At 39.2% G+C, this 23,258-nt stretch overlaps 1 protein-coding gene across 1 annotated transcript in view; it reads right to left on the bottom strand.

Moving 5' to 3' along the window:
- Window positions 1-3,024: 3,024 nt before the first annotated feature.
- LOC119656678 (death-associated protein kinase related) overlaps window positions 3,025-23,258 on the bottom strand; it is a 202,887-nt gene continuing 182,653 nt past the window's right edge. The window contains exons 2-5 of the mRNA XM_038063163.1: window positions 21,378-21,590; window positions 21,045-21,220; window positions 10,232-10,550; window positions 3,025-5,274 (exon numbers count right to left, since the gene is read on the bottom strand). Of these exons, the coding sequence (XP_037919091.1) occupies window positions 4,146-5,274; window positions 10,232-10,550; window positions 21,045-21,220; window positions 21,378-21,590 (1,837 nt within the window). The 3' untranslated portion in view covers window positions 3,025-4,145. The remainder of the gene's footprint in view (window positions 5,275-10,231; window positions 10,551-21,044; window positions 21,221-21,377; window positions 21,591-23,258) is intronic.

Genomic DNA, 23,258 nt, shown 5'->3' with positions numbered 1-23,258 from the left:
TCTAGGAGCAGACTGCTCGGCGCGATGCTCCATTCCTCTTGTTACTCCCTCCTAGGTTGAGTTATATACTTAAAACTAATATCGGACCCAATGGGCTTCTTATCTGTTTTCCTAGTGAACTGTAAACAGTCCATCTTCCTGTCTGTATGTATAATTTTCAATAAAAGTCTTGAGTAATGGTAATTTTCTCAATTTGGGAAAGAGGGCCTTATTCCCAAAGCCTCAACAACGATGATCGCACTGTAAAGAGGTCATACCGTATGTCGGATCTGCGAAATCGAATTTTTTTTTTGGCATCAATTGGATCTAGATATAGGACAAGAATTTAAGCCAAGGTTGTACACGTGTTTCTTGAAGAAACCTAAGGTTTATGGATTAGGTATAACAGATTAATGGTCACTTAAGGTTTCATGGCTAAAAAATCGCATTCTATAATACTTTTTAAATGCGTTTTTCTCGAAACTGCATGTTGAAAATCGGCTGCCACCATAGCCCAAAATCTATCAAACGAAATTCTTTGAAATTTTCATGACTTACTCAGAACATATTTCTACGGTCGGCAAATTAGGATAATTGCCATTCATCCAGTAGTTTTTTTTATTCATTGAAAACACCAAAATTCACAAAAAAGAATTCAACACAGCACCAAAAATTTAGGTTTTAATATTTTTCAATGATCCTAGTTTGCGGACTGTAGTTGAGTCTGCACGTTAAAATGCCGTTTACTTTGTTTCTTTAAGATGATCGCTGCGCCCTCTAGCTTGGCGGCAGAAAAACACCTTTTTTGGAGGTGGGTGTATAAATTGGTCTGTATTTCAATAACGAACTATGCGATCGGACTGAAAAAAATTATTATGCACACTCAAGACATTAATAAATCTATGGTGAAAAATTCGTATTTGTATCTTTATCCAGTTCTTCATAAAACATTTCTAAAAAAAGCGAAAAAAACGGCCTTCGCACGGGATGACCCCCTTAACAAAGACAAACTGGTTGAAGTACAAGAAATAGATCAGCGCTCATCTCCACGTCAGAGTTCCACTCAAAACTTGCCACGAAATCGACAATGCTGTCGAGCAATTCAATTAATGCATCGTCGCAGCAGCTCAACACTCAGTACACACAGTAGTGGTAGGTTCAGGAAAATATCGTCGACAAAAATCCCACAGCTGATAAGACGGGAATGGTAAGAACATCGATCTCCGAGACTGAAGCAACAGCTCGCAAACGCTAAGAAATGTTCTGATAGCAGAAACGAAAAGTGACTTCCAGTACTTCACGAGCAGTTTCAGCTTCTATCACAGCAACGACTAATTTCTATAGAGGGCAACCTAAAAGCTGAAACGGTGCAGGCTGAGCCATCATTAAGGCTTGCCAATGGACAACTGGGCGAGGAGCGATGGCGATAAAAAGCAGTGTTTTCTTTCTGGCAGTGATCCATTTTCACCCAGATTTCCCCTTTGGCTGGGCCAGTGAACGTAACGTTCTGCAGAAAGTTAATTCGAAGAAGGCTCCTGACCTTAACAAAATTACCGGCAAAATGGTTAAATAGTTACCACCTATCGCTATCAAGTATGTCATCCAGTTACTCAATAGGATTATTCAACTCGGCTCCTTCCGACGGAGCTGGAAATGATCGCTGGTTAACAATGATTCTCAACGCTGGCAAGGATTAAACGCTAGCAAGCTCATATTAGCCAATCCGTTTGCTATTCACAGCTTCAAAGCCTTTCGAGAGCCTCCTCCTGGCAAAAATTGGACTTTTCGTTTCCGACGAAAAAGTAAATCCCCCCGAGATCAATTTGTCTTCCGCAAAAACATAGCATTAAACAGGAAGTATTATTCTGTGGTGTTCCTGGAAGTAGCGCAGGCATTTGATAGATTATGGCACGAAGATCTGGTAAACCAAATTAAGGAACTGCTTCCCGCTAATTTTCACAAGATTCTTAAATCCTATCTAATTGGGCGGAAGTTTAGAATTCGGTACAAAAGTTTTACCGTGCGAATATAAATTTGCTTGCGGTTTAATGCAAAAAAGAAAGAACAACTCAACCTTTGGTGGGATTTTAGATTTATTAGCTAAATGTACATAAAAGCTCTATTGTAGCTTAACACCAACTGAATTCTAACTGTCATTTGCTCTTATTTTACCTTGATTGATAATGCTGATATTTCAGCAACAACTTAAGACTCACTTAATGTATTATTATTGAGAAAGGGCGAGAGAGCGTTAATTGCATTCTTTGTAATTTTGACATATACCATTCATTTCAATTGGGTCGCCAGGTAAATGACCGCTATGGGTTGCAGTATCATATGTTACTCGCGTGACCAAAATATCAATGCTGGAGTACCGCAAGGAAGTGTACCAGGACCGATGCAGTACTTTATCTCATCTACGGATGATACTTCAGTTTCTGGACATCCATGTCGAATCTCGATTAGCATCTTGGCTCTTACAGCGACATTGAAATCGGATCGAGGAATGGCTGACCACCTGGAAGATCAAAGTCAATGGGTCGAAATGCATTCATATAATATTCACACTCCATCGGGAAATCTGCCCTCCAATCAACTTAAATGGGGCCCAAATTTCCCAATCTAGTGGTGCCAAATACCTGGGATTGCACTTGGATAAACGGCTTACATGCTTAAGGAGCATTGAAGTCAAGAAGTAACAGCGGTCTATACTCAATTTGGAGTACAAAGTCCTTTTGTCATAAAACCTATCACGACGTATGGGATCCAGTTATGGGGTTCTGCGAGAATACTTAATATAGAGCTATTGCAATGCGCTCAATCCAGAATTCTGCATACAATTACAGGGACGCCTTGGTTTCTGAAAAATATCCAGCTATACAGAGATTTCCAGATACAGTGTGGAATTGCCGCCTATAAGCTTCACTAATAAAAGAAAATAGTTAAAAAAAAAGAAAATATAGAGCCACTGCTTCAACCTCTGATGTAAGAAACTTCAACTTTAGTAAATCAGAGAAGCACCCATTCAAATGAAACACCTCTGGATTATTTTAATAGCAATAAACTTTATTATCGTATTCATCATTCATCGCTTCAAAGGACGAAAACTGCCAATTACAGAAACAAAACTTATTCCTCTTACTCAAATGTTTGTTACAGCTGGAAATCATCCTCTCTTTATGACTAATCCATAATTATACGAATAAATATAAGTCTTCCTTATCACTACATATATTTTAATAAAATGGAAATAAAAAAGAAATAATATATATTATTAAATATTTGCAAAGGTGGAGGCATTAAGAGGGTAGAAAACGTTTAAATTAAAAGTAGCGCAATGGAGGGTAGATTAAGAAAAAAGTCGTGCAGGGGACACATTACATCCTACCGATAATAGTAATCATAAAATTAGAGATATAAGGAAACTTTTTTTACTTTTCTTGTTAACAATGCGGAGATACAGGGCGGCGTGTTGTGAGGCGCACGCCCGCCACTGTACCTCTGTAACTCCATTTAAAAAATAGATTATGCAATTGCGAAATTGCTCTCGGATAACATCAACAACAATAGTTGCTCTGCGCGAAGTAAGTATCAGTTTATACAGAAAACGGATCGATATGAGCCCGGCGATCAATTCCCGTTAGCAGCAGTGGTTTGTGTAGAGAAGGTGACTGAAAGCAGGTAGCACTACGTTTACTTTGTTAAAGGAATGTACCATATTTGTTACAGTAGATTCCTTGGCCCGGTAAGCGTCCGCGTCGCATGCCTTACACGAGTCCTAGTTGTACACAAGCTGGACCCATGCAGCTCTGCCGGCCGCTGGGCCAATCCATAGGAATAGTCACAGCAGACCCGACCTGCGCATGGGAAGCGAGTGTTTGTGATTTGTGCGACGAATGCAAGACATGCGACGCTGAGTCGGCGGACGCTTAACCCGTTTCATTTCTTTATATTAAGTTCAACTGTCATTTATATAACTCGAATATTTGTCTACAACATTAAATCTTCTTATCATCATCATTATCGCCATCATTACACCCGTCCGCCGAGCCGTAGTTTTCGCAGTCGGACGACAGCTTTCGACGATAGCGATAATGACGGCAACGCGACAAACAACGATAATTAACATTGAAGATTCGCGTTAGAATAACAGTAAATACCCTTAGCTAACAAATAATACCCTGATCGATACCTAAATTTCCTGAGGACTTGGAGACGGACGTCCGGCCCGAATGCCGGCATCCGGGACCGCCACAGGTCAGGCAGAAAACGCAAGTGCTCTTGTAACTGTTGCTATTATTACTACTATTACTACTATTGTGGTTACTACTACTATCGACAACGCGGTAGTCGCTGTCGTTTTCGTTGATATGAGGCTTCTCTAGTTTGCCCGTCGTCGACGCAGTCGATAACATGGATGGCGGTGGTGTTGAGGGCAACGGTGGGACTCCTGATGCGTTCGACTCCTCGCTCTCCAGCTGGAACTTCTTCACGAGCGCTTTCACGCTCCGTGTCGTTTCGGGCGGCGTTTTGCGGATTACTTTTGGTGTGGTAGGCGCATCGGGGAATATGCAAATTGTTGCTGTTGTGACCGCGGTCGGGGTGGATCCATTTGTGGGACTTCGGATCTTCTCAATGCAGCTACGAACGTAGTCTACGGGCTCGTGGGCTCCATTCGTTGTGGTGTGATAGTGCTTCAAGGATGCAGTGCCGTTGCAGCTCTCAATATTTACATATTTGGCACTGTTGCTTGTCGACAATTTCGTTGACACAGAGGAGGATAGTTTCGATTGTGCGCTTATTTTACTACTCAACTCATGAGTGGTTCCATACTTTTGTAGGGAAGATAGTCTTATGTTGCTCGTCGATAGTACATTTGTTGAATTTACTAGAAAGTTCTCTTTGTCGTGCTCATTGCTGCTGCAGTCATCCGATACAGTACTACTGCTGCTGTTATTCGTGAGCCGGCTGGACGGAGAGGTGCTCCGGTACTTGTAGCGACTTCTATTTGTGTCGATATTCAGTTCTGTTGATTTGATGTTGTAGCGATCGCTAGCACAGCCATTTGTTGTTGTTGTCGTTGTCGATGGTGATTTGTATTCATTCGAGCGATAGTCATCGCCTGATTTGTTTTTCTTCTTTATATCTACAGTCTCAAAGTCTAGATCCTTTCCTGAATCGTATCGTCTAGGATGGTCTGTGCTGTTCCGGGAAACGCTGAGAAATGTACTGCTCATTGGCGATTCATCCTTAAGCCAGATATGTTCCAGGCACTGAATGGCGTTGAGACGGTCTCTGCAAAAGGAAGATTATTCAACATGAATAAAAGCCAATGAGAATGCTAGAAATGTTAAAATAATTTTTATTTCAGACAGAAGAGGAGGCAGACAAGGGTTTGCCTTTAGGTTTATCAAGTGTAATGATATTGACACTACAGCATCTAGAAGTGAAACAGGGGAAAATGAACATATAAAAGCAAAAATCAACAACTAAAAAATTAAACAGTTAAAATATCGCCAATGCCAATCCCAACCCGCAGTTGTAAAAGAAGAGATGTGTAGATTCAGTCTGAATGGGTATAGGCCACCTCAGCGTCTCAAGGAGTAGGTGAAGGATTTGCAAGATTTTTGTGGCGACGCAAATTCCTCACTGAGTTAGGTAGGTAGGTAGGTATGAGTGGCTACTTCGGGGGGAGCCCATGACCATGACTACTGTGGAAAGGGCAAGGGAAGCAGAATGACCTAGTTCAGATCTTTAAAGCTAGACTGTATCGTTTATTAAGGATAGTAGCTCCCGCACCCTACCAACCGAGACTTCCTGGATGGCCCCAAAGAAATGTTTACCTAGTGCCCGTAGACTAGCTCTTGCTAGACCTGAGCAATCTCAAGGGAAGAGCTTGAGGGATTCGCAAATTAGACAATGTGAATTGGAGGGGATACCAAATGTGGCAGCGTGGTCTCCGATAGGCCAATCCTCCTCGACTTGGCGCAAATGGTGAGCCTTCACCATGTGAAGTCAGCGGTTGTTAAGTAATGCGGATAGTTTCCATCTTTCACAGTTGTTATCGGGACACTGAATCCACGTTCTTATGACTGGCAACCCAAAGGGTGATTCTAAACGTACCACCCAGCCTCAAAAATAAAAAGAGGAAAACATCAAAGGAATCTCAGCATCGAGTAGAGAAATTAACTGTCGAATTCCGCAAAGTTAATCGCAAAAATATCCGCACTACGTGTGGTACGAAGAGCATTGGGGAAATGATATCCGAGGAGGCAGGTTAACTCCCTTACCTTGAGAGAGTGCAAACTCGAGAAGGATAGTCGACAACGGCAAAATTCTTTTTTTAAAAAAGAGGATCGGTTGAATTCGCGTTTTACAGTCCCAAGGACAAAGCAGTCACAGTTGCGAAAGAGAGACCAAATTATAGAGCAATATTCGAGGAAGTTTCCAAAGAGATAGCTGAAAAGTATCAAGGAGGGCTGCATTGAGATAAATTCGAAAGACGAACCAAGGATGATAGAGGTGGTTCATCAAAAGAATAGGAAAAGACTGTCGGAGTCAACAATGAAGAAAGGTGAATAATAAAAAAAATAAGAATAAATAGGGCTCCCAGTATAGAGCCTTGGGGAACTCTAGGGAGAAAGAGAGAAACCCCTCCTTTCTCTTTCGAACAATCATTTAAAAATAGGAGGCAAGCCATTGATAAAAGGAAATCGAGTATAACAAATTTGATTGGAGGATGTTGTAGTTGACGAAATCAAAATCAACTGGCTAAATATCGAAACGAAATTGTTAAACTTAAGAAAACTGGGAGCAGTAGATCGATGTTCCATATAGGCATGTTACTCTTTTGCTATGTGATAACCAGAATACACGATCAACGAGTCGTTGATGTATTTCCCGAGGATTTTAAACAGGAAAGGATTGAAAAGCCCTAGTAGGATGATCAGGACCTCTTTCCAAAGGTCTGGGAAGTGCCATTCTTCATGACTTTTACTGAAAACAATGAATACAGGAAATGAGATGTATTATTTACAGTTGACTAGGGAATGGTTAGCTTTCGATATTAGTGTCAAGTTTATCAATCCGAAACTCAATCAAGAAAGATATAAGGAGATGAACGGTAACTGACTCTGGACAATCCGCAAATAGAAGAGGACAATCTGCGAATAGACAGAGGGCGAGAAGATAAACAATTCTCAAAACGAATATTTCAGCCATGGCCAGCTTTGGTCAGCAAGGCGGATTTGCGCTCAATATAATTCGTAGGCATGTCGTGTTTTACGAATTATATAAAGGAGCATTCAACATCTGCGAGCCGCTACGGTCACGCTGCTCCCAGGGCAGAGGTGAGGCAGCGTCTGACGATTTGCCTCTGTCCTGGTAAGAAACCGTAAAGCCGCCGTCGCTTCACTTTTTTTAAAAAAGTTTGGGTGCAAGCCCAGCGAGGGGTCCGTGGACCAGAAAAGAAGGAGTAAGTTGCTCCTCAATTGGTCCGGTCCTGCATTAAGTTGATGCGGACTTAGGACCCCTCTTCATTCTCAAAACGGATAAAAAGGAATTTTGTGTGTTAATAAAGCATTGCTTTTTGGCGAAAAAAAAATATTCGGTCGCAAGAGCCTGTTCCCGACGAACACATCTAAAAAATTCCACAAAATAATTTTGGATGACCCCAAAGTGAAGTTGATCGAGATAGCTGAGGCTCTACAGATATCAAAGGAACGTGTTGGACATATCGTACATGAATGTTTGGATATGTGAAAGCTCTGTTCAAAGTGAATGCCGCGCGGGCTCACAATCAACCAAGAACAACAATGAGTTCACGATTCTGAGCAGTGTTTGAAGCTCTTCCTCCATATGAATTTGTGCGTCCGTGGACCAAGAAAGAGGGAGTAAGTTGCTCCCCATTTGCTCCGGTCCCGCATTAAGTTGATGCGGACTTAGGACCCCATCATTCTCAAAACAAATATGTACATTGATATTTAAAAAAAAAAAATCTGAGAACCTGCAGGGTTATAATGAGGGTAGGCATCGCGAACGTCTTATTTCAAAGAAAAAATACTTGATGGAACGTGCTCTCGAATAATGGAGAACAATTCCATCCGAATATATCCAATGTTTGGTCAATGTCCGGATGGCTCAAGTGGTTAGAGCGCTGTGCTGTCATAGCGGAAGGTCGCGGTTCAAATCTCACTGGTGGCAGAGGGGTTTGTTAGCGTGACTGGATGTCGCATACCAGTCGACTCAGCCGTAAATGAGTACCTGAGTAAAATCAGGATAATAATCTCGGGCATTTATTTAACGGGGCCATTCTCAGAAACTGCCCAACCGAAAAATCTGAAAAAAATGAAGAAATTGTCACTTTATGGTGGCTAGGCTTCGAAATACCCTCCATACCGATATCCCTTCAAATAAAGTATATTATTATAGAACCCCCCTTAAGTTCATCCTAGCACCACCAATTTTGCAGCAATATAGACAATAGTATAGAGCTTGATCGTGCCAAGTTTGGTGGAAATCCCACTATTACTAACAAAGTTATAATAGATCAATGTTGTTACTTCTTTGAAAATTCAAGATTTTGAATGACAATATTACCCGAAAGTGGATATTTTCACATAATATATGCGTATATTACGTGTCCTTACAAAGGAAATACACAAAACCTTTCATACCTGAATTGTTTCAGTTTTTAATGTCATTATTACGATTTTGTGGCACTGTCCGGATTTCAATTTTGCATACGAAAATAGAATTTCTTTTGATTTTCGCCCTCAACAAGGTTTTTATTTTATCCTTTTTCGTGAGTTTGTTTTGTATTGTATCCAACGGACGTTCGTAACGTAAGCCTCCTAACCAGATTTTCAAATATATGAATAGCATCATATGAAAAATAATTTCGGAGGATATCATTTCTTCTAATTCCCACAAAAAAGATCGTCCTCAATAAGTGAAAAATTTAAGTTAATTTAAACCACGATGAGGTCATGATCGCCAAATTAGTACCACAAAGGCCACCATAAGAATAATTACGATCGGAGCGATCATACAGGAACAAATAGGTAGCATTAAGGCAATCAATACCTTAAACTATATAAATCATAAAACAAACCTTGAAATATAAATTTACTTAAGTATCATCGATCGGCAACAGAACACTGTCCGTTCGGGAATAATTGACAGTTATACAAGCTAACATGGGCCCATTGTGTGAGCGAGAAAACTTTCACACGAACCAAATAAGAAGCGCACCTGAAACACCTTCCTTGACATGAATAAGGCAATTAAAATGACTAACCAAAGTATGTAGCAATCAAAATCAATTTCCTGCCAAGCAGAACTCATTGAGCATACCCGATTCAGGTACAATGACTTTTCAATATTTCCATCAACACACACTCTAACTGTAACGCAATACCAAAACTGAATGCAAATTTAATTGAATTTGTCATTTACACCAAATACGGACTAAACAAAATCATTATTATTGTTTTTAAGCCGTTTTCCTTATTTTCTTATGTAAAAATGCGGTGTCAAAGCAAGGCTGTGGGTTGTTTTCATGACGAATAACTACACTTTACTGATATCTTATGAATTATTCAAAAATCAGTGTCATAGCTCACCTCAAAATAATCCACATTTTGCAAACCACGTGTAGCGGGTTGAACACATAAATCTTGGAGACTCTTAGTGAAATACTAACTTGGAAATCAAAGGACAGTTCTAATAAATTATCGGATAAAACCGTGTGAAATGCTCGTAAATTGTTTCTATGATTTAGAAAGGAAAACAATTCAAGGCAGTGCGAATTTAGACTGTAGGCTAAAATGGAAAATAGTTCCCGGGACTGATTGTAATCTTTCACATATAACAAAAGAATTTAAATGAACTTTGAGCCACTTCGTATTTGGAGAATTCCATGCTGAGCCACTTTTCGCAGCAGCTAGAAAAGGTTCGTTGGAATTTGTGACAATTCGAGGTATCCAAATGTGACTTCGAATTAGAATATAGATACAGACGCAACTGTGCAACCCAGTTTGAAGCCAATTATAAAGATTCAAACGTAACAAGCTCAACGGCTCATTGGAAGGAAAAACCATCCAATTGTCCACGCGAGAAGATCCAATTTACCATTTTTGTATCTGTTGGATTTTAGTTTATTGCAAAATATTATTTTCAATCAATTTAAGCTTTTAATGGGATCCATATTTCTGTCTTCTAAAGCGAAATCCATAATATATACTTTACTTACTCTGGTTTAATTCTAAGTGTGCTCTTGATAAAATCAATGGCTCCCTGTGAAACGTCCTTAAACAATTCATCTGGAAATGTTAGCGAGCATTGTGATATATTCAAAAATGTCTCTTGTTTTGTGTCGCCGCCAAATGGAGTGCATCCTGTTAATAATACATAGGCCAATACACCAACGGACCAGATATCAGTTTGTAATGATAGCGGATCGTATTGTAGAACTTCGGGGGCAACGTAGTCGGGCGTACCAAGAATTTCACGAATTTTACTGCCATTCTCAATAACACGTGAGATGCCGAAATCACAGAGCTTGAGACCATCTGAAATTGAAGAAAAAAATATATTTTTAGTTTCATTGCAAATAAATTTATATTACTTAATTTAGTTTCATACTAATTCCAAATATATGTTATTTGCTGTGCTGAACAGCCGAGCGAAGAGTTTTCCACAAAACTATTGAAGAATATCCTACCTACTCATGAGCATTGCAAGCAATTTATCCCAATTAATTGGGCATGAAATCAGAGCTTGCTTTGAGACTTTTAAGGTTCACTTCTTTGAAAAGACCGAATTAAGTCATTGGAGTGAAAAGATGGATGGAAAGGTGACTTGAAAGACCAGAGGAATGTTTCTTCCTTTACAGTGATTAGATGGTGATCCGCCCTCCATTCTATGATAGCAATTATTTACCTGTTTCCTAATGAGTTTCAATGAAAATGAAATGTTTTCATCTTTTAATGACTTCTTCGGTCTACGCTTCAACGTCTCTTCCGGTATGGGAAACTATCTCACAATTTAGGTAAAAAGGTTTAGATTGTTCCAATGTATGTAAATGTTTTTGAGAAAGCTTCGAATAGCTTCTTTATAGTCAGATGCAGTTCATTTTATATATTTTTCCAGCATAATCTTCCTGTTTGATGGTCGATTTTACATTTTTTATATGTTCGAAAAGGAAAAAAAAACTGTCGATCCAAACAAATTAATGACCCAAAGCATAATATTATAAAAACTTTTTTAAAAATGTTAACTCTTACAAAAATTCGTCTAACTTCTCTTTCCTCTTTCGAATTTTAGGCATATTTATTGCTAACTTGGCTGGTAACCGAAAAGAATTTAAGATGGTATGATTTGTGGGACACTTCGACAAAACAAAAGGTGGAAAAATCACAGAACGAATCCAATTTTGAAATTCCCTCACAAATTCACCAACAGATCGTTTATTAAAAAACTGGTACTCGAGATGGTAATAGATTGCCAAACTCTTACCTTACAGCGGTCGACTTTTGTAGAATTTGACCAATTTCTCAAGTTATAAATTATAAGAAATAGAGCAAAATGGAACGAATTTCATGGCTATCTCTTCGATATCGAAGTAGAACCAAGCGACCCAAAAACAATTGAGGATGGAGCGTCGACTGTGGTTAGACGATTAATCAAAAGTGGTATTCAGCAACGAAAGTGAAATTTTAATTGATTTATTAAATTCAAAATACGTTCTGGTGGCCAACAGTGAAACCCCGGTACCAAATTCTTACTGCCAAACATAGTGAAGGGAACATGATGGCGTAGAGTTAGTATTGCTTCACGCCTTCCAATGGTGTATTCGCTCTCATTGAGGACTCTTGGATGAAGATAAATAATAAATCTTAATAACATTTTGTTTTTCATGAATAAAATAATTTCAAACCACATTGGCAGATCCTTGAGTACTGGCCTGAAACGGATATCGGCATATCACCAGTAGACATTGATTGTATCCAGTCGAAGAATGATACTTGCCGATTTACATATAAGACGCAGAAAGCTACCAGAGACAGATTGCAAGAGCCGGTATCAGAGAATCTACACGTTTTATGTCGTCAAGATGGCCCAGGCAAACTTAATCGCTTTTAATGTTCTAACTTGGATGTCGCTGATACAGTAGAATCTACGAGAACTTTTATAGCTCTTGCACGTGCTGTGACTACGACCCAGACGGTCTTCTTAAGTGGACTGTTCCATTCCTGGTAAGTTCGTTCAGTAAAGTTCTCATAACCGTTCCTCTCCATTTTTCAATGTCGTAGCCATGAACCCATTTCCGACTCCCCAGAATGGCTCTGGCCCGTATAGCGACATCGCTACTCCTTTCCTGGCCAGCTCGTCCCTGCCCCATTGCCTTCTAACTCACTGTGGCCTGGTACTTAGAGAATCCAGACTTTATTGAACAAGACAAGCATGTTCAGTCTGTTAAGGCATTCCCATAGCACTTTGCAATTTACCTGGTAGGACCTTAGTGCCTTGCCGCTTAGCCGCTTGCCGCAATGCTCTGCACCCTTTCCTTTCGTTTTGAGGTTGAAGGAGGCACATCTGTCTATGGCGTATATTTCCACCTGAAATATGCTGATATACTTATCCCATTGGTTCAAAGTGTGCTTTCCTTCGACCAATCACTCCGGCGACTCCTCCCTCTGCCATAAGGGATCCGTTAATGCATCAGATAATCAGTTGCTGGTTCAAACCGTATTTCATTACCACACTCTCCCAGTTTGCCCTGTTGCTTCAACATGTTTCTTATCGGAAGAAACCTTGATTTCATGTTATCCTTTGGTATCAGTAATTCGAGATGCCGCCTAGAAAGAGTATCAATCTTCCTTCAATTTACGCAGCTCCTAACTCAACTAACCTATATAATAATGGTAGGTTGGTATCAATAGCCGCTCCTAGGAGTCAAATTTACACTGTGGTGTGCCGTTTTGATGCCACAAACTCCTAAGACCTAATACGAGCAAGGAGTCCAACCGAGTCAGATCTTAAGAGCCAGCCCGTGACATTGACTCAGACCTTGCACTTCGAAATCTCCTTTAGGCCCACAAAAAAAGGTTACCTAGTGTCCGTAGCTTGGCTCTACCTAGAGCTAGGCAATCGCAAAATAAGTGACTGAGGATTTAAACAATAGCATACAAATTTTCAATCAAGGGACTGTGAACTGAACCGTGCTCCGGAAATTTCAATTTCCCGACGTTTTGTACTTTTCACTAGATTGGAACAAGTTTTGAGGAATACTATATTTTGGGTAGTTTTATATTGGAGATGTATATAGTGTTTTTGTCCATCTTATTCTTTGGCAAAGGGTGAACCCCCCTTCAGAAGCGGGATCGTTCTTCTGGATCGGTTGCGCCATTTTGATCTGTCGAAGATCTGATCTAGATGCAGTAGCGAGGGTTTCGGATCATGGTTTTGGTCGTTTCCCATCGAATTCGATGTTCGAACCACTCTTGGCAAGTGAATTCTCGTTAGCGCAAATTACGAAACCATACCATCAATCGCGAATCTCATTACGGATGTGACCATGACGTGTTACGCCACTGGTTCAACGCAAAATCTTTGTCTCCATTATCACGAGGCGCCGTTCATTGTTTCTTATATTCGGCCAACACTAAGAATAATAGATGACGACAGGGCGGACGACACTACGTCCATCACAAAGAACGTCAGTTGGGGAACACCACTTCATCCAGGTTGCGCTAATGCATGAAGCAATTTCATTAAGCAGTCCACCATTGATTGATAACATTAATCCGAGATAATTGAACCTCCCTCTCTTGATGAACACCGACAGAGACACGAACCGATTTTGATATGCCCTCTACACTTCGAACTTTACTTTTCGGATGTTGGTAGAGCAGCTTAACCCAGCGCACGAGTTCTTCCATGAAATCCGTTAATCCAAACCTGCCACTATTCGTAAATCAAATTAAGATATACCTCCTCCTCAGTCATTTTTGCAATGTCATCTGGCAGTGATCCTATTCTAAACAAAGCAAATCAATCCCAAATCATCCAAGAGCCTCACCTCATTTTGCAATCTTAATAATTTAATGAATAGTAACGGCATACGGGAATATGATCAGAAATAAATTATGACAACTTTTGCACTCTTGAAGCCATAGAATGTTCCAGCCGTCAACAGTCTTGTCCGATTTACCAGAGAATGAGCCTTTGCATTGTTTTATTTCGGTTTTAACTTTTTCAGAAAGGATTCATCGGCATACTGGCTTCCTTCTTGTTTAACTTATTTGTTTTTTTTTTCCGACGCTCTGTTTCAATAGTTACCCAGAAACTGCTTACTTTGCTTAGCGTCTGTGAAATTTAGTTGATTTGAAAGACCCGTTTTCTCCAGACATTACCATTTTTTTATTTATCATGTGAACTACTACGGAATAGAATACCTAGGTGCAGAGTTGTACAAAGGATCCGCCGAAACTAGGGTAAATATCATGCAGGCCCGCTTAAAATTGCAAAATTGTTTTGTTCACTTTTTTCCATTGCGGGCCCGTGAGATAAATCCCTCCCCTCTCCTCAAGAAGAAATCATATATATATATTATATTGAGCTGACAGAAAAAGAGAGGCCAACCATTTTCCTGAACTGAATTCAATTTGGTAAATATGTTACTCGCAGTGATGAATAGTCAATAACCATATAAAACTTTATTTTTTTTTTCGTTCAGGAAAGCTCAGTGTATTCATAACTGTTTAATAGTTGTAAATTTGAATCTTTGCCTAATGATTATATTAAAGATGATTAAAATACATATTGCTAAGCCAAATTAAGGATGGTCCTACAATTATGAAAAGTACTTCACGTCCATTGTTTCTAGTTAGACTTTCAAGCGAACCTAGTATTCATCAATGATTTTTTTTTCCAAACATTTTTAATCTTCATTTTCAATTTTCCCGATTTTTTAACTTTCCAAAATTAAAAGGAGTGGGATTCGACTTCGTCCCTCTGCTGAAAGTCAGAAAAATGCTGGAAATATCTCCGGGAAAACCTGAATGGTTTGACTGTCTCAGTACAGGATAGCGTAAGTGATCAGGGATTTGCAGAAATCAATGAAAAGCATTGAGAGAAAAAAGGGAAGTGGTTTGAATGTACGTAATGGGCATATCTCATTTACCTGCAAACGCATTTTCAATAAAGGAAGGTGTGTAGGTATCGGTAAGAACTCCAACGACCCCAGTTAGCACAAGGGTGCGCCGTTTTGGTACCACAATTCCTAAAAAAAATGACTGCTGTGGGAAGGAAAACAGGAGCAGAATCTATTTAGCGCAGATCTTGGGAGCTAGCCTGTCCGTCGGCCTGCTCATTTCTCTCTATGTTACTATGAGATGGCACATAAAATGATTGACCAGACTGTTCAGCGCATCTCTGCACTACCTCATCAGTCAACTCGAGTACAATGGGCCAACACGGCTCGAGTGCTCAGAAGCTGTAGCTTCTCCCCCACCACACACACCCTACCAGTCTGAAGGATATAACCACTAAGTACAAAGCCTTAACAACCGCTTGGCTATGCTATGCTCGGAGCCCGGGTCATGTCCCAGTCTTTGATATATCTCCAGAATCGTCACTATGAAATACACTAGCGGCTACATTGTGCGTATTCGAAAATATGTGTTACAACCTCGCAACACATCGCCGGTCTTCCACTCTATCTTGATAACAAAGCCTACAGCAAAATTCCTCTTAACTCTCGGCTTACGAGTGGGGTAGCCGGTTCGGAATACCCAACCCCAAGGTGCTTCATACAGAATGTTACTATGGCCATAGGGGTTCACTGCCCAACATCCAAATTGACGGAATCTAAGAAAAGAAATAATACAGAAATCGTAGTTGATGGATGCGATAATTTTGCCGATCAATTTTTATCAATTATGAGCAAAGGATGTTTCTTAGCTAACAATTTCTTTTTCTGCAGGTAACGTTTTTTCGAGAGCCAATAATCCTCTTCTGCAGTTTTACAGGATTAAATAGCAACAAATAAAAAAGGAAAATCTTCTACGGGCAATCCTCTCAATTGAAAGTGAAATAATCGGACAAAGATTGGCTCATAAATCAAAGCAAATTCCTTACTATGATGAAGGGATCGCGTTTCGATGAGTTTACGAATAAAAGAAAGGGAGTACACTGTCCGAACTATTCGGAACCTTCGTTGGTGACAGCCCGAAGGGGCCAGAGAATGTTTGCATCGTAAATACGACAATGGGGGCAGAATTGTTAACAGAGTCTTGCCAAAAACGTATCGACGATATTTTCCACGCCAAGACCACTTGTCATAAAGCAAGAAAAATCAACATCCCTTTTAATGAGAATACATTCAAAATATTAGAGAAAAATGGGAAATGCCTCGATAAAAGTCAAATCGAGAGTACGAGATGTCTTTTAAACATGAAGACTAACAAATGAAGTACGAATAATTTAACGGTTCATGTTATTTGACATAACCAATCGACCTCACATTGACAACCTCCCGCATGAACTAAGTGATTAGTGATTTTTTCTCAAACGTGAGCTTAGACCCAAATAGATAAAGGCAAAAATTCTTTTTTAGAAAAGTATAAGGTCTACAAAGAAGTTCTGTCGGTTTTCACAATAGATGGCGTAGCTTGTTTTTTATTCCATTGATCCACATTTCCAACCATTCATCGGAAAGCTACTGTCAATAGGCACAAACGTCAGTATAAATTATTTAATTGAAGTGTAAACAACAATACTTTTTTCATCAACGAAAATGGCCAATTTTGTACCAAATAATGTGTTTTTGCGGGGAGTTATACTTCATTATTTCAATATGAAGAAAAAAGCAACCGAAAGTCATCGCATTTTGGTGGAAGTATATGGTGAACATGCTCTATCTGAGCGAACGTGTCAGAGATGGTTTGGACGGTTTAAAAGTGGCAATTTGGCGCGCCGGACGACCAACAATTTTTGAAGATGAAGAATTAGAGGCATTGCTCGACCAAGATCCATCGCAAACAGAAGAAGAACTTGGAAAAACACTTGGAGTCACTCAGCAAGCCATTTCCAACCGTTTAAAAGCAACGGGAATGATCCGAAAGGTCGGAAATTGGGTTCCGTATGAACTGAAGCCAAGAGACGTCGAACCCCGTTTTTTCACGTGCGAACATCTGCTCCAACGACCAGAAAGGAAGGGTTTTCTGCATTGAATAGTTACTGGCGATGAAAAGTGGATCCATTACGATAATCCCAAGCGTCGGGCAACGTAGGGATACCCCGGCCATGCCTCATCATCGACGGCCAAAGCGAATATTCATGGTGAGAAGATCATGCTGTGTATAAGGTGGGACCAGCTGGGTGTGGTATACTATGAGCTGCTAAAACCGAACGAAACGGTCACGGGCAAACTCTACCGACGTCAAATGATGCGTTTGAGCCGCGAACTCAAGAAATAACGGCCGCAATACCAGCAAAGGCATGATAAAGTTATTTTGCAACATGACAATGCTCGTCCACATGTTGCACAGCCCGTTAAGGGGGTCATCCCGTGTGTCGGGTTGGAGAAATCGATTTTTTTTTTTTGCATGAATTGTATCTATATATAGTGGAGAATATGTGGGCAAAGGGATTTTCCGATATTCCGAGTCCTTCAGAAATTACAGGGTTAAACAGGTAAGAAGTTTGCAGCCGCGGCTACAGTACTCCATGAGAAAGAGCATCGAATCTTTATTTACCTGTTAGTTTTTTACCTGAGCCTTATAAATTTGAACACAGGTATAAATATAAAAAGATGAAAAACCAATCAATTGTCTAAACTTATTTGCTGTTTGGAGTAAAAAGGATAGTCCAGTCTAGAGTGAGCACTGAAAGGCGTTCAAGTTATACTCAGTTATATTTTGTTGTAAGTATTGTGCTGTTTGTGTGTTCAGTGATTTTTTTAAATGGATCGTACGAAGGGAGATCGCTTTAACGTTCAACGTCATGCTCCCACTAAAAAACGAGTATTTCATCGGAATCGATAGTTATCAGAGAAGAAAAAGGACTTCGCATCAACATCAGCAAAGAAAGTTTTAGCAAGCATGAACATAGATATTCCAATTGCGACAAGTTTTGTATATTGTATATTGGATTTTGCTGGAGTTTTCTTCGGTATTTCTCCAAATTTCTGCAAATAATAAAATATACGTAGTAGTAAAAAAGGAATACGTAGGACATGTCGAGAAAAAAATGGGAACGCGGCTTAGAAATGCAAAGAAGAATCACAAAGGTATTGGTGGAAAAGGGGCTGGAAAACTTACTGATAAGGACCTCACTACATTTTCTGGGCTAGCTATTCGTCGACACGCAAATTCGGTAGAAGGAATGAAGCAAGAAATTTTGGCAACTTTCTTCCATAAATGTTCTACAGACGAAAATCCTCAGCATCAAAATCGTCCAGCAGGCGAGGACAGTTGGTGCAAATGGCGCAAAGCGGAAGCTAAAGAAGAACTGGATAGTTTTCACCACGAGAAGGCACCTTTGACTGAAGAAGTTCAAACAGTCATCAAACCAATCTACGAAGATTTGTCACAAGATGATCTGTTGAACAGATGTTTAGGAGCAGAGACCCAGAATAACAATGAGTCGTTAAATGCATTGATCTGGACTTTTGCTCTTAAACACCTTCATTCTGAGGCCAAGGTCGTGGAAATAGCCACTTTTCTGGCTTTAATTATTTTCAATGAAGGATTCAATGGCATTCTCAAAATCCTAGTGACAAAGGGATGTCAAGTTGGTCACATATGTCAGGTTTATGCCGACCGCCGTAATGAAGCGCGAATTTGGCGGTCCGAACGACGATCGACTAACCTCGCTGAAAGAGCCACAATTGACACCAGAGAGCAACAATCGGCCTTCCAAGACTTTTTTGAAGAAACGGAGGGTGCTCTCTATGGATCAGGTATAGTAGATTAATGGTGAGCTAAAATTTTGCTGTTGATAATCACATTTAAATTTTCAAATGCGTTTTTCTCGAAACTGCATCTTGAAAATCGGCTGCCACCATAGCTCAAAATCTATCCAACCGAAATCTTTGAAATTTTCACGGCTTCTTTAGTACATATTTCTACGGTCCGCAAACTAGGATATTTGCAATCGGATGGGTAGTTTTTTTTTATTCATAAAAAAAGCCGTAAAAAAACACCAAAATCCAAAAAATTAAGTTTGAAAGCCCACCAAAAATTTACCTTTTAATATTTTCTAATTATCCTAGTTTGCGGACCGTAGAATATTGTCCACATTAAAATGCCGTTTAGTTTTTTTACCTCAGATGAGCACAGCGCCCTCCAGCGTGGCAGCAGAAAAACACCTTTTTTTGGAGATGGGTGCATAAATTAACACCTATTCCGAAAATTAGCTACTAAATCAAGCTGAAAAATTTATCACATATACTAGAGATATCAATAAATATATGGTGAAAAAATCACGTTTCTATCTTTATCTAGTCCTTCAAAATAATTTTTCAAAAAAAGGCAAAAAAAACGGCGTTCACACGGGATGACCCCCTTAAAACATATCTAGAAACGTTGAAATGGGAAGTCCTACCCCACCCGCTGTACTCTCCAGACATTGCTCCTTCTGATTACCATTTGTTCCGGTCGATGCAGCGTGGCTTGGCTGACCAGCACTTCTCCAATTACGACGAACTAAAAAAATGGCTCGATGAGTGGATAGCGGCCAAGCAGGCCAATTTTTGGCGGGATGGTATCTATGAATTGTCTGAAAGATGAAAGAAAGTTGTGGCTAGCGATGGGCAATACTTTGAACAATGAATGTATAACCAATTTTTCACAATAAAGCTTCAAATTTAAAGAAAAAACCGACAGAACTTATTTGTAGGCCTTATATTTATTTTCCCAATCTTTCGCCAAGTTGCCTCGATATCATCAGAGATGATTTGGATTAGGCTCAGGTGTGTGAAACTTGAAATTTACGAGTGACCGGCTGTTTTCCAAGAAATAGACTATTAGTGTAGTTGCTTGTTTTTAAGGTTTTATGTAAACACAAAACCTTAATAAAATCGGTTTACTGTCTGTCTGTCTGTCCGTCACACGCATTTTTCTCGGAGACGATTATAGCGATTGACACCAAATTTAGTAGAAAGGTGGGAACTATGGACGCTCACGCATACAGTGAGTTACATCCTTTTACGTTGAATTGAATGCAAAAGGGGAGTGTACATTTTTTTTCATGAAATATTGACATGTAGGGTATCAAATTAAAGGTCTCGGTTAGGTTACTTTTCGAAGCCGGTCTTAGTTTTGACATTTGTTGGAAAGGTGGGGAGTGCGGGGGTTGAAAGTGACCATTTCTTTAAGGGGGCCATTCTCAGAAACTACCTAACCGAAAAATCAGAAAAAAAATCAGGAGGCACCTGGGTTCCGAAATACCTTCCATACCGATATCTGTTCAAATAAAATTAATAATAGTATATTACTATAATTTTTGGTAATTGGCTGCAAATTTATCCTAGCACCACGAAATTTTGCTGTGATGTAGGCTATAATGTGGAGCCTGGTCTTACCAAGTTTGGTAGAAATCGCACTATTACTAACAAAGTTATAATACATCAAAGTTGTTGCTCCCTTGAAAATTGAAGACTATGAATGTCAACATCACCCGAAAGTGGATACTCTCACATAATGCTACGTACTAAGAAATACACAAAACCTTTCGTACCTGAAGCGTCCAGCTTCCGGTTTCCCGATTTGTTTAAAATTCTCAAAAAAAGCGAAGAAAGAAATGGAAATACAGTAGATCCCCGATAATCCGTATGATCAAGGGACTGACGATTTGGTCGATATTTCATAGCACTATCTGAAAATTGCTATTTCAAGTCCTAACCCAAGATTTATTTCTGATGAACAACTATAATTTGATCTTCCAACTATTGGCCTCAAACAACTGTAATTAATAAGTGTCTCATGGATCTAAATGGAACAATATTTAGTATTTCATGTAAAGAAAGCAAGCAATTAGCAAAAACTTATCCTACTTACCTTCAACACGTTTTCCTGCCAATAATATATTTTGTGGTTTCAAATCTAAATGTGCTATCGAACGTTTGTGCAGGAACTGTAAAGCTTTAAGTACTTGTCTCATACAGAAGCGTGCTTGAGCTTCAGTCAGAGATCCTTCATCGTCTAAAATTGCTTGGAGCTCTCCACCTGTCGCTCTAAAAAGAAGAATAAAGGAAAACAATGAGTTCAATTACTCCTGACACTGCTAAGAAATTTCAATTATAAACCACTCATTGTTCCATTTTTAGTGGTAACGATTGAATTTTCTTTCTCCCAATCAATCAAAACAATGAAATATCAATGTAAACTTACAATTCCAAAAGAAGAGCTGTATCCGAACGACTCTCATGGACAGCATTCAACTTTACAATATTCTCCGATCCGGAACATAGCATTAGAACGGCAATTTCATGTTTGATTTCTTTATCTGATGATTGAGCACGTCGACGCCGTTTAAGGAATTTCGCAGCAAAATGTGTTCCTGAACTTTTATGAACAGCTCGTCTGACTGCTGCAAATTTACCCCTAAAAAGAAAGTTGTAATGACCATTTTAGTTTATGCTTAATTGAATTGAATCCAAAACAGTAAGATAATTTCAATAGAATGGTATCTATAATTAGAGCAACTTTCAAATTGATTTGGAAGAAAACATTGAGCTCTCTTTCCAAAAATGAAATAATTTGATGGAAGTTCTCCTAACAGAAAGGTCTTCCGCTCCTTGGGTTATTACAAAGAGTCATTCGATTCAGCAGAAAAGCGCAATTGTATACATAAACAAAAAAACTTTCAACGAAGATTCCTCGTTGAATTACAGGCACAGCAATGAGAGTTCCAGTTTCATCCACATTCTATTGTGTATTGCGTACAATTAACGCTCCTTATTTACTTTTACATAACTAAACGGTGCTAATAGCCAAATGATATTTTTCACTTGTAACAGTGAATCAACCAGTACCTTCTTTGTGATCATCGTACTGAGATTGGACGATAAATTAGACTAGAACATCGACTCTGTGCACCATGTTGAACTCTCTATTCAATTGCGAACTGCATCAATTAGCGTCGAGTTCCTAATTAAGAGCCAATAGAAAAAGTGCGCGTTTTGCGATCCCATTAGCATTCCGGGCAGTGAAGAACGACCTGCAGCTGAGTTTGATATCGTGGGAAAGTACACAAAAAGTGAGACTACACGAAAGCTACCGTGAATCGTATAAACATAGGTTTCTTCATCTTGATTGATACCCTCATGGCCATATTTCCAGCTGTTTGCAGTGATAGCAAATGCAAGTTAAAATAAGTCTAATATTTGGATTCCTCGGCAGTTTTTTCCGAAAATGGCTGAAATTATCTTCGTGGTTTAGTTGTTTTGGTCCCTTGTTTGGCTGTAAGTTTAAAATCATGATCTCTTCAGACTTTTCACAACTGAGAAATGTTGTATTTTGCGATTCAATTGGAAAGCGAGTGTATGTGCTCAGTCAAAATTTAAGAAAGCTTAGTTATGAGGTTGCACTTTAATAACTAAAATGAATGAGATTTTTATCTATGCCGTAAAATCGATCATATTTCAGGATTATCTTAAGGACAAGGACTTCTTTCTACTTCTTTTCGATTTTCAAACAGAAAAACTACACTCCACCTCTACAGCTGGAGCAATCGTATAATTTAAACTTTTCTAAAAGTAAATAAAATTCGAAATATGTAGACGTTATGGGAAAAAAACGAGCACCAGCGCCACAGTGACAAGAAAAAAGTGTACAAAAATACTTCTTGCTATTTCATTGGTAGATTTTTATCTTCTGAAGAATTCGTTGAATCTCTAATTTGAAATCTTTTTTTAGCTCTTTTGCATGAAAAAAGACTAGAATTTCATTGCCATTCATGCTTAATTGAAAGCTATCAACTTTTCAAAATCACCTACCCAATTCGAGAAAAAAAATATCAAACTGAAATGAATTTGAATGAATGGCGAAACGACCAGTTTGAAACATAAATAATATACCTGAGTTAACCTATTTCGTGTGACAAGATATTAAAATTTCAATGAATGGAAAGATGAATGAATGAACCAACTACTACGCAAATGTAAATCAGATTTTTTTCGGATCAATTAGAAGCAACGACAAATCCCCATGCCTAAAAAATAAATATGCATTCGTAAAATGAAAATTAGAGGCAAATCGCAAATTTTAATC

The sequence above is a fragment of the Hermetia illucens genome, chromosome 5 (genome assembly GCF_905115235.1).
Source record: "Hermetia illucens chromosome 5, iHerIll2.2.curated.20191125, whole genome shotgun sequence".
Taxonomy (NCBI): Eukaryota; Metazoa; Arthropoda; class Insecta; order Diptera; family Stratiomyidae; genus Hermetia; species Hermetia illucens.
The sequence above is the reverse complement of the archived record's forward strand: the minus strand, read 5'-3'. Positions and strand labels throughout refer to the sequence as shown.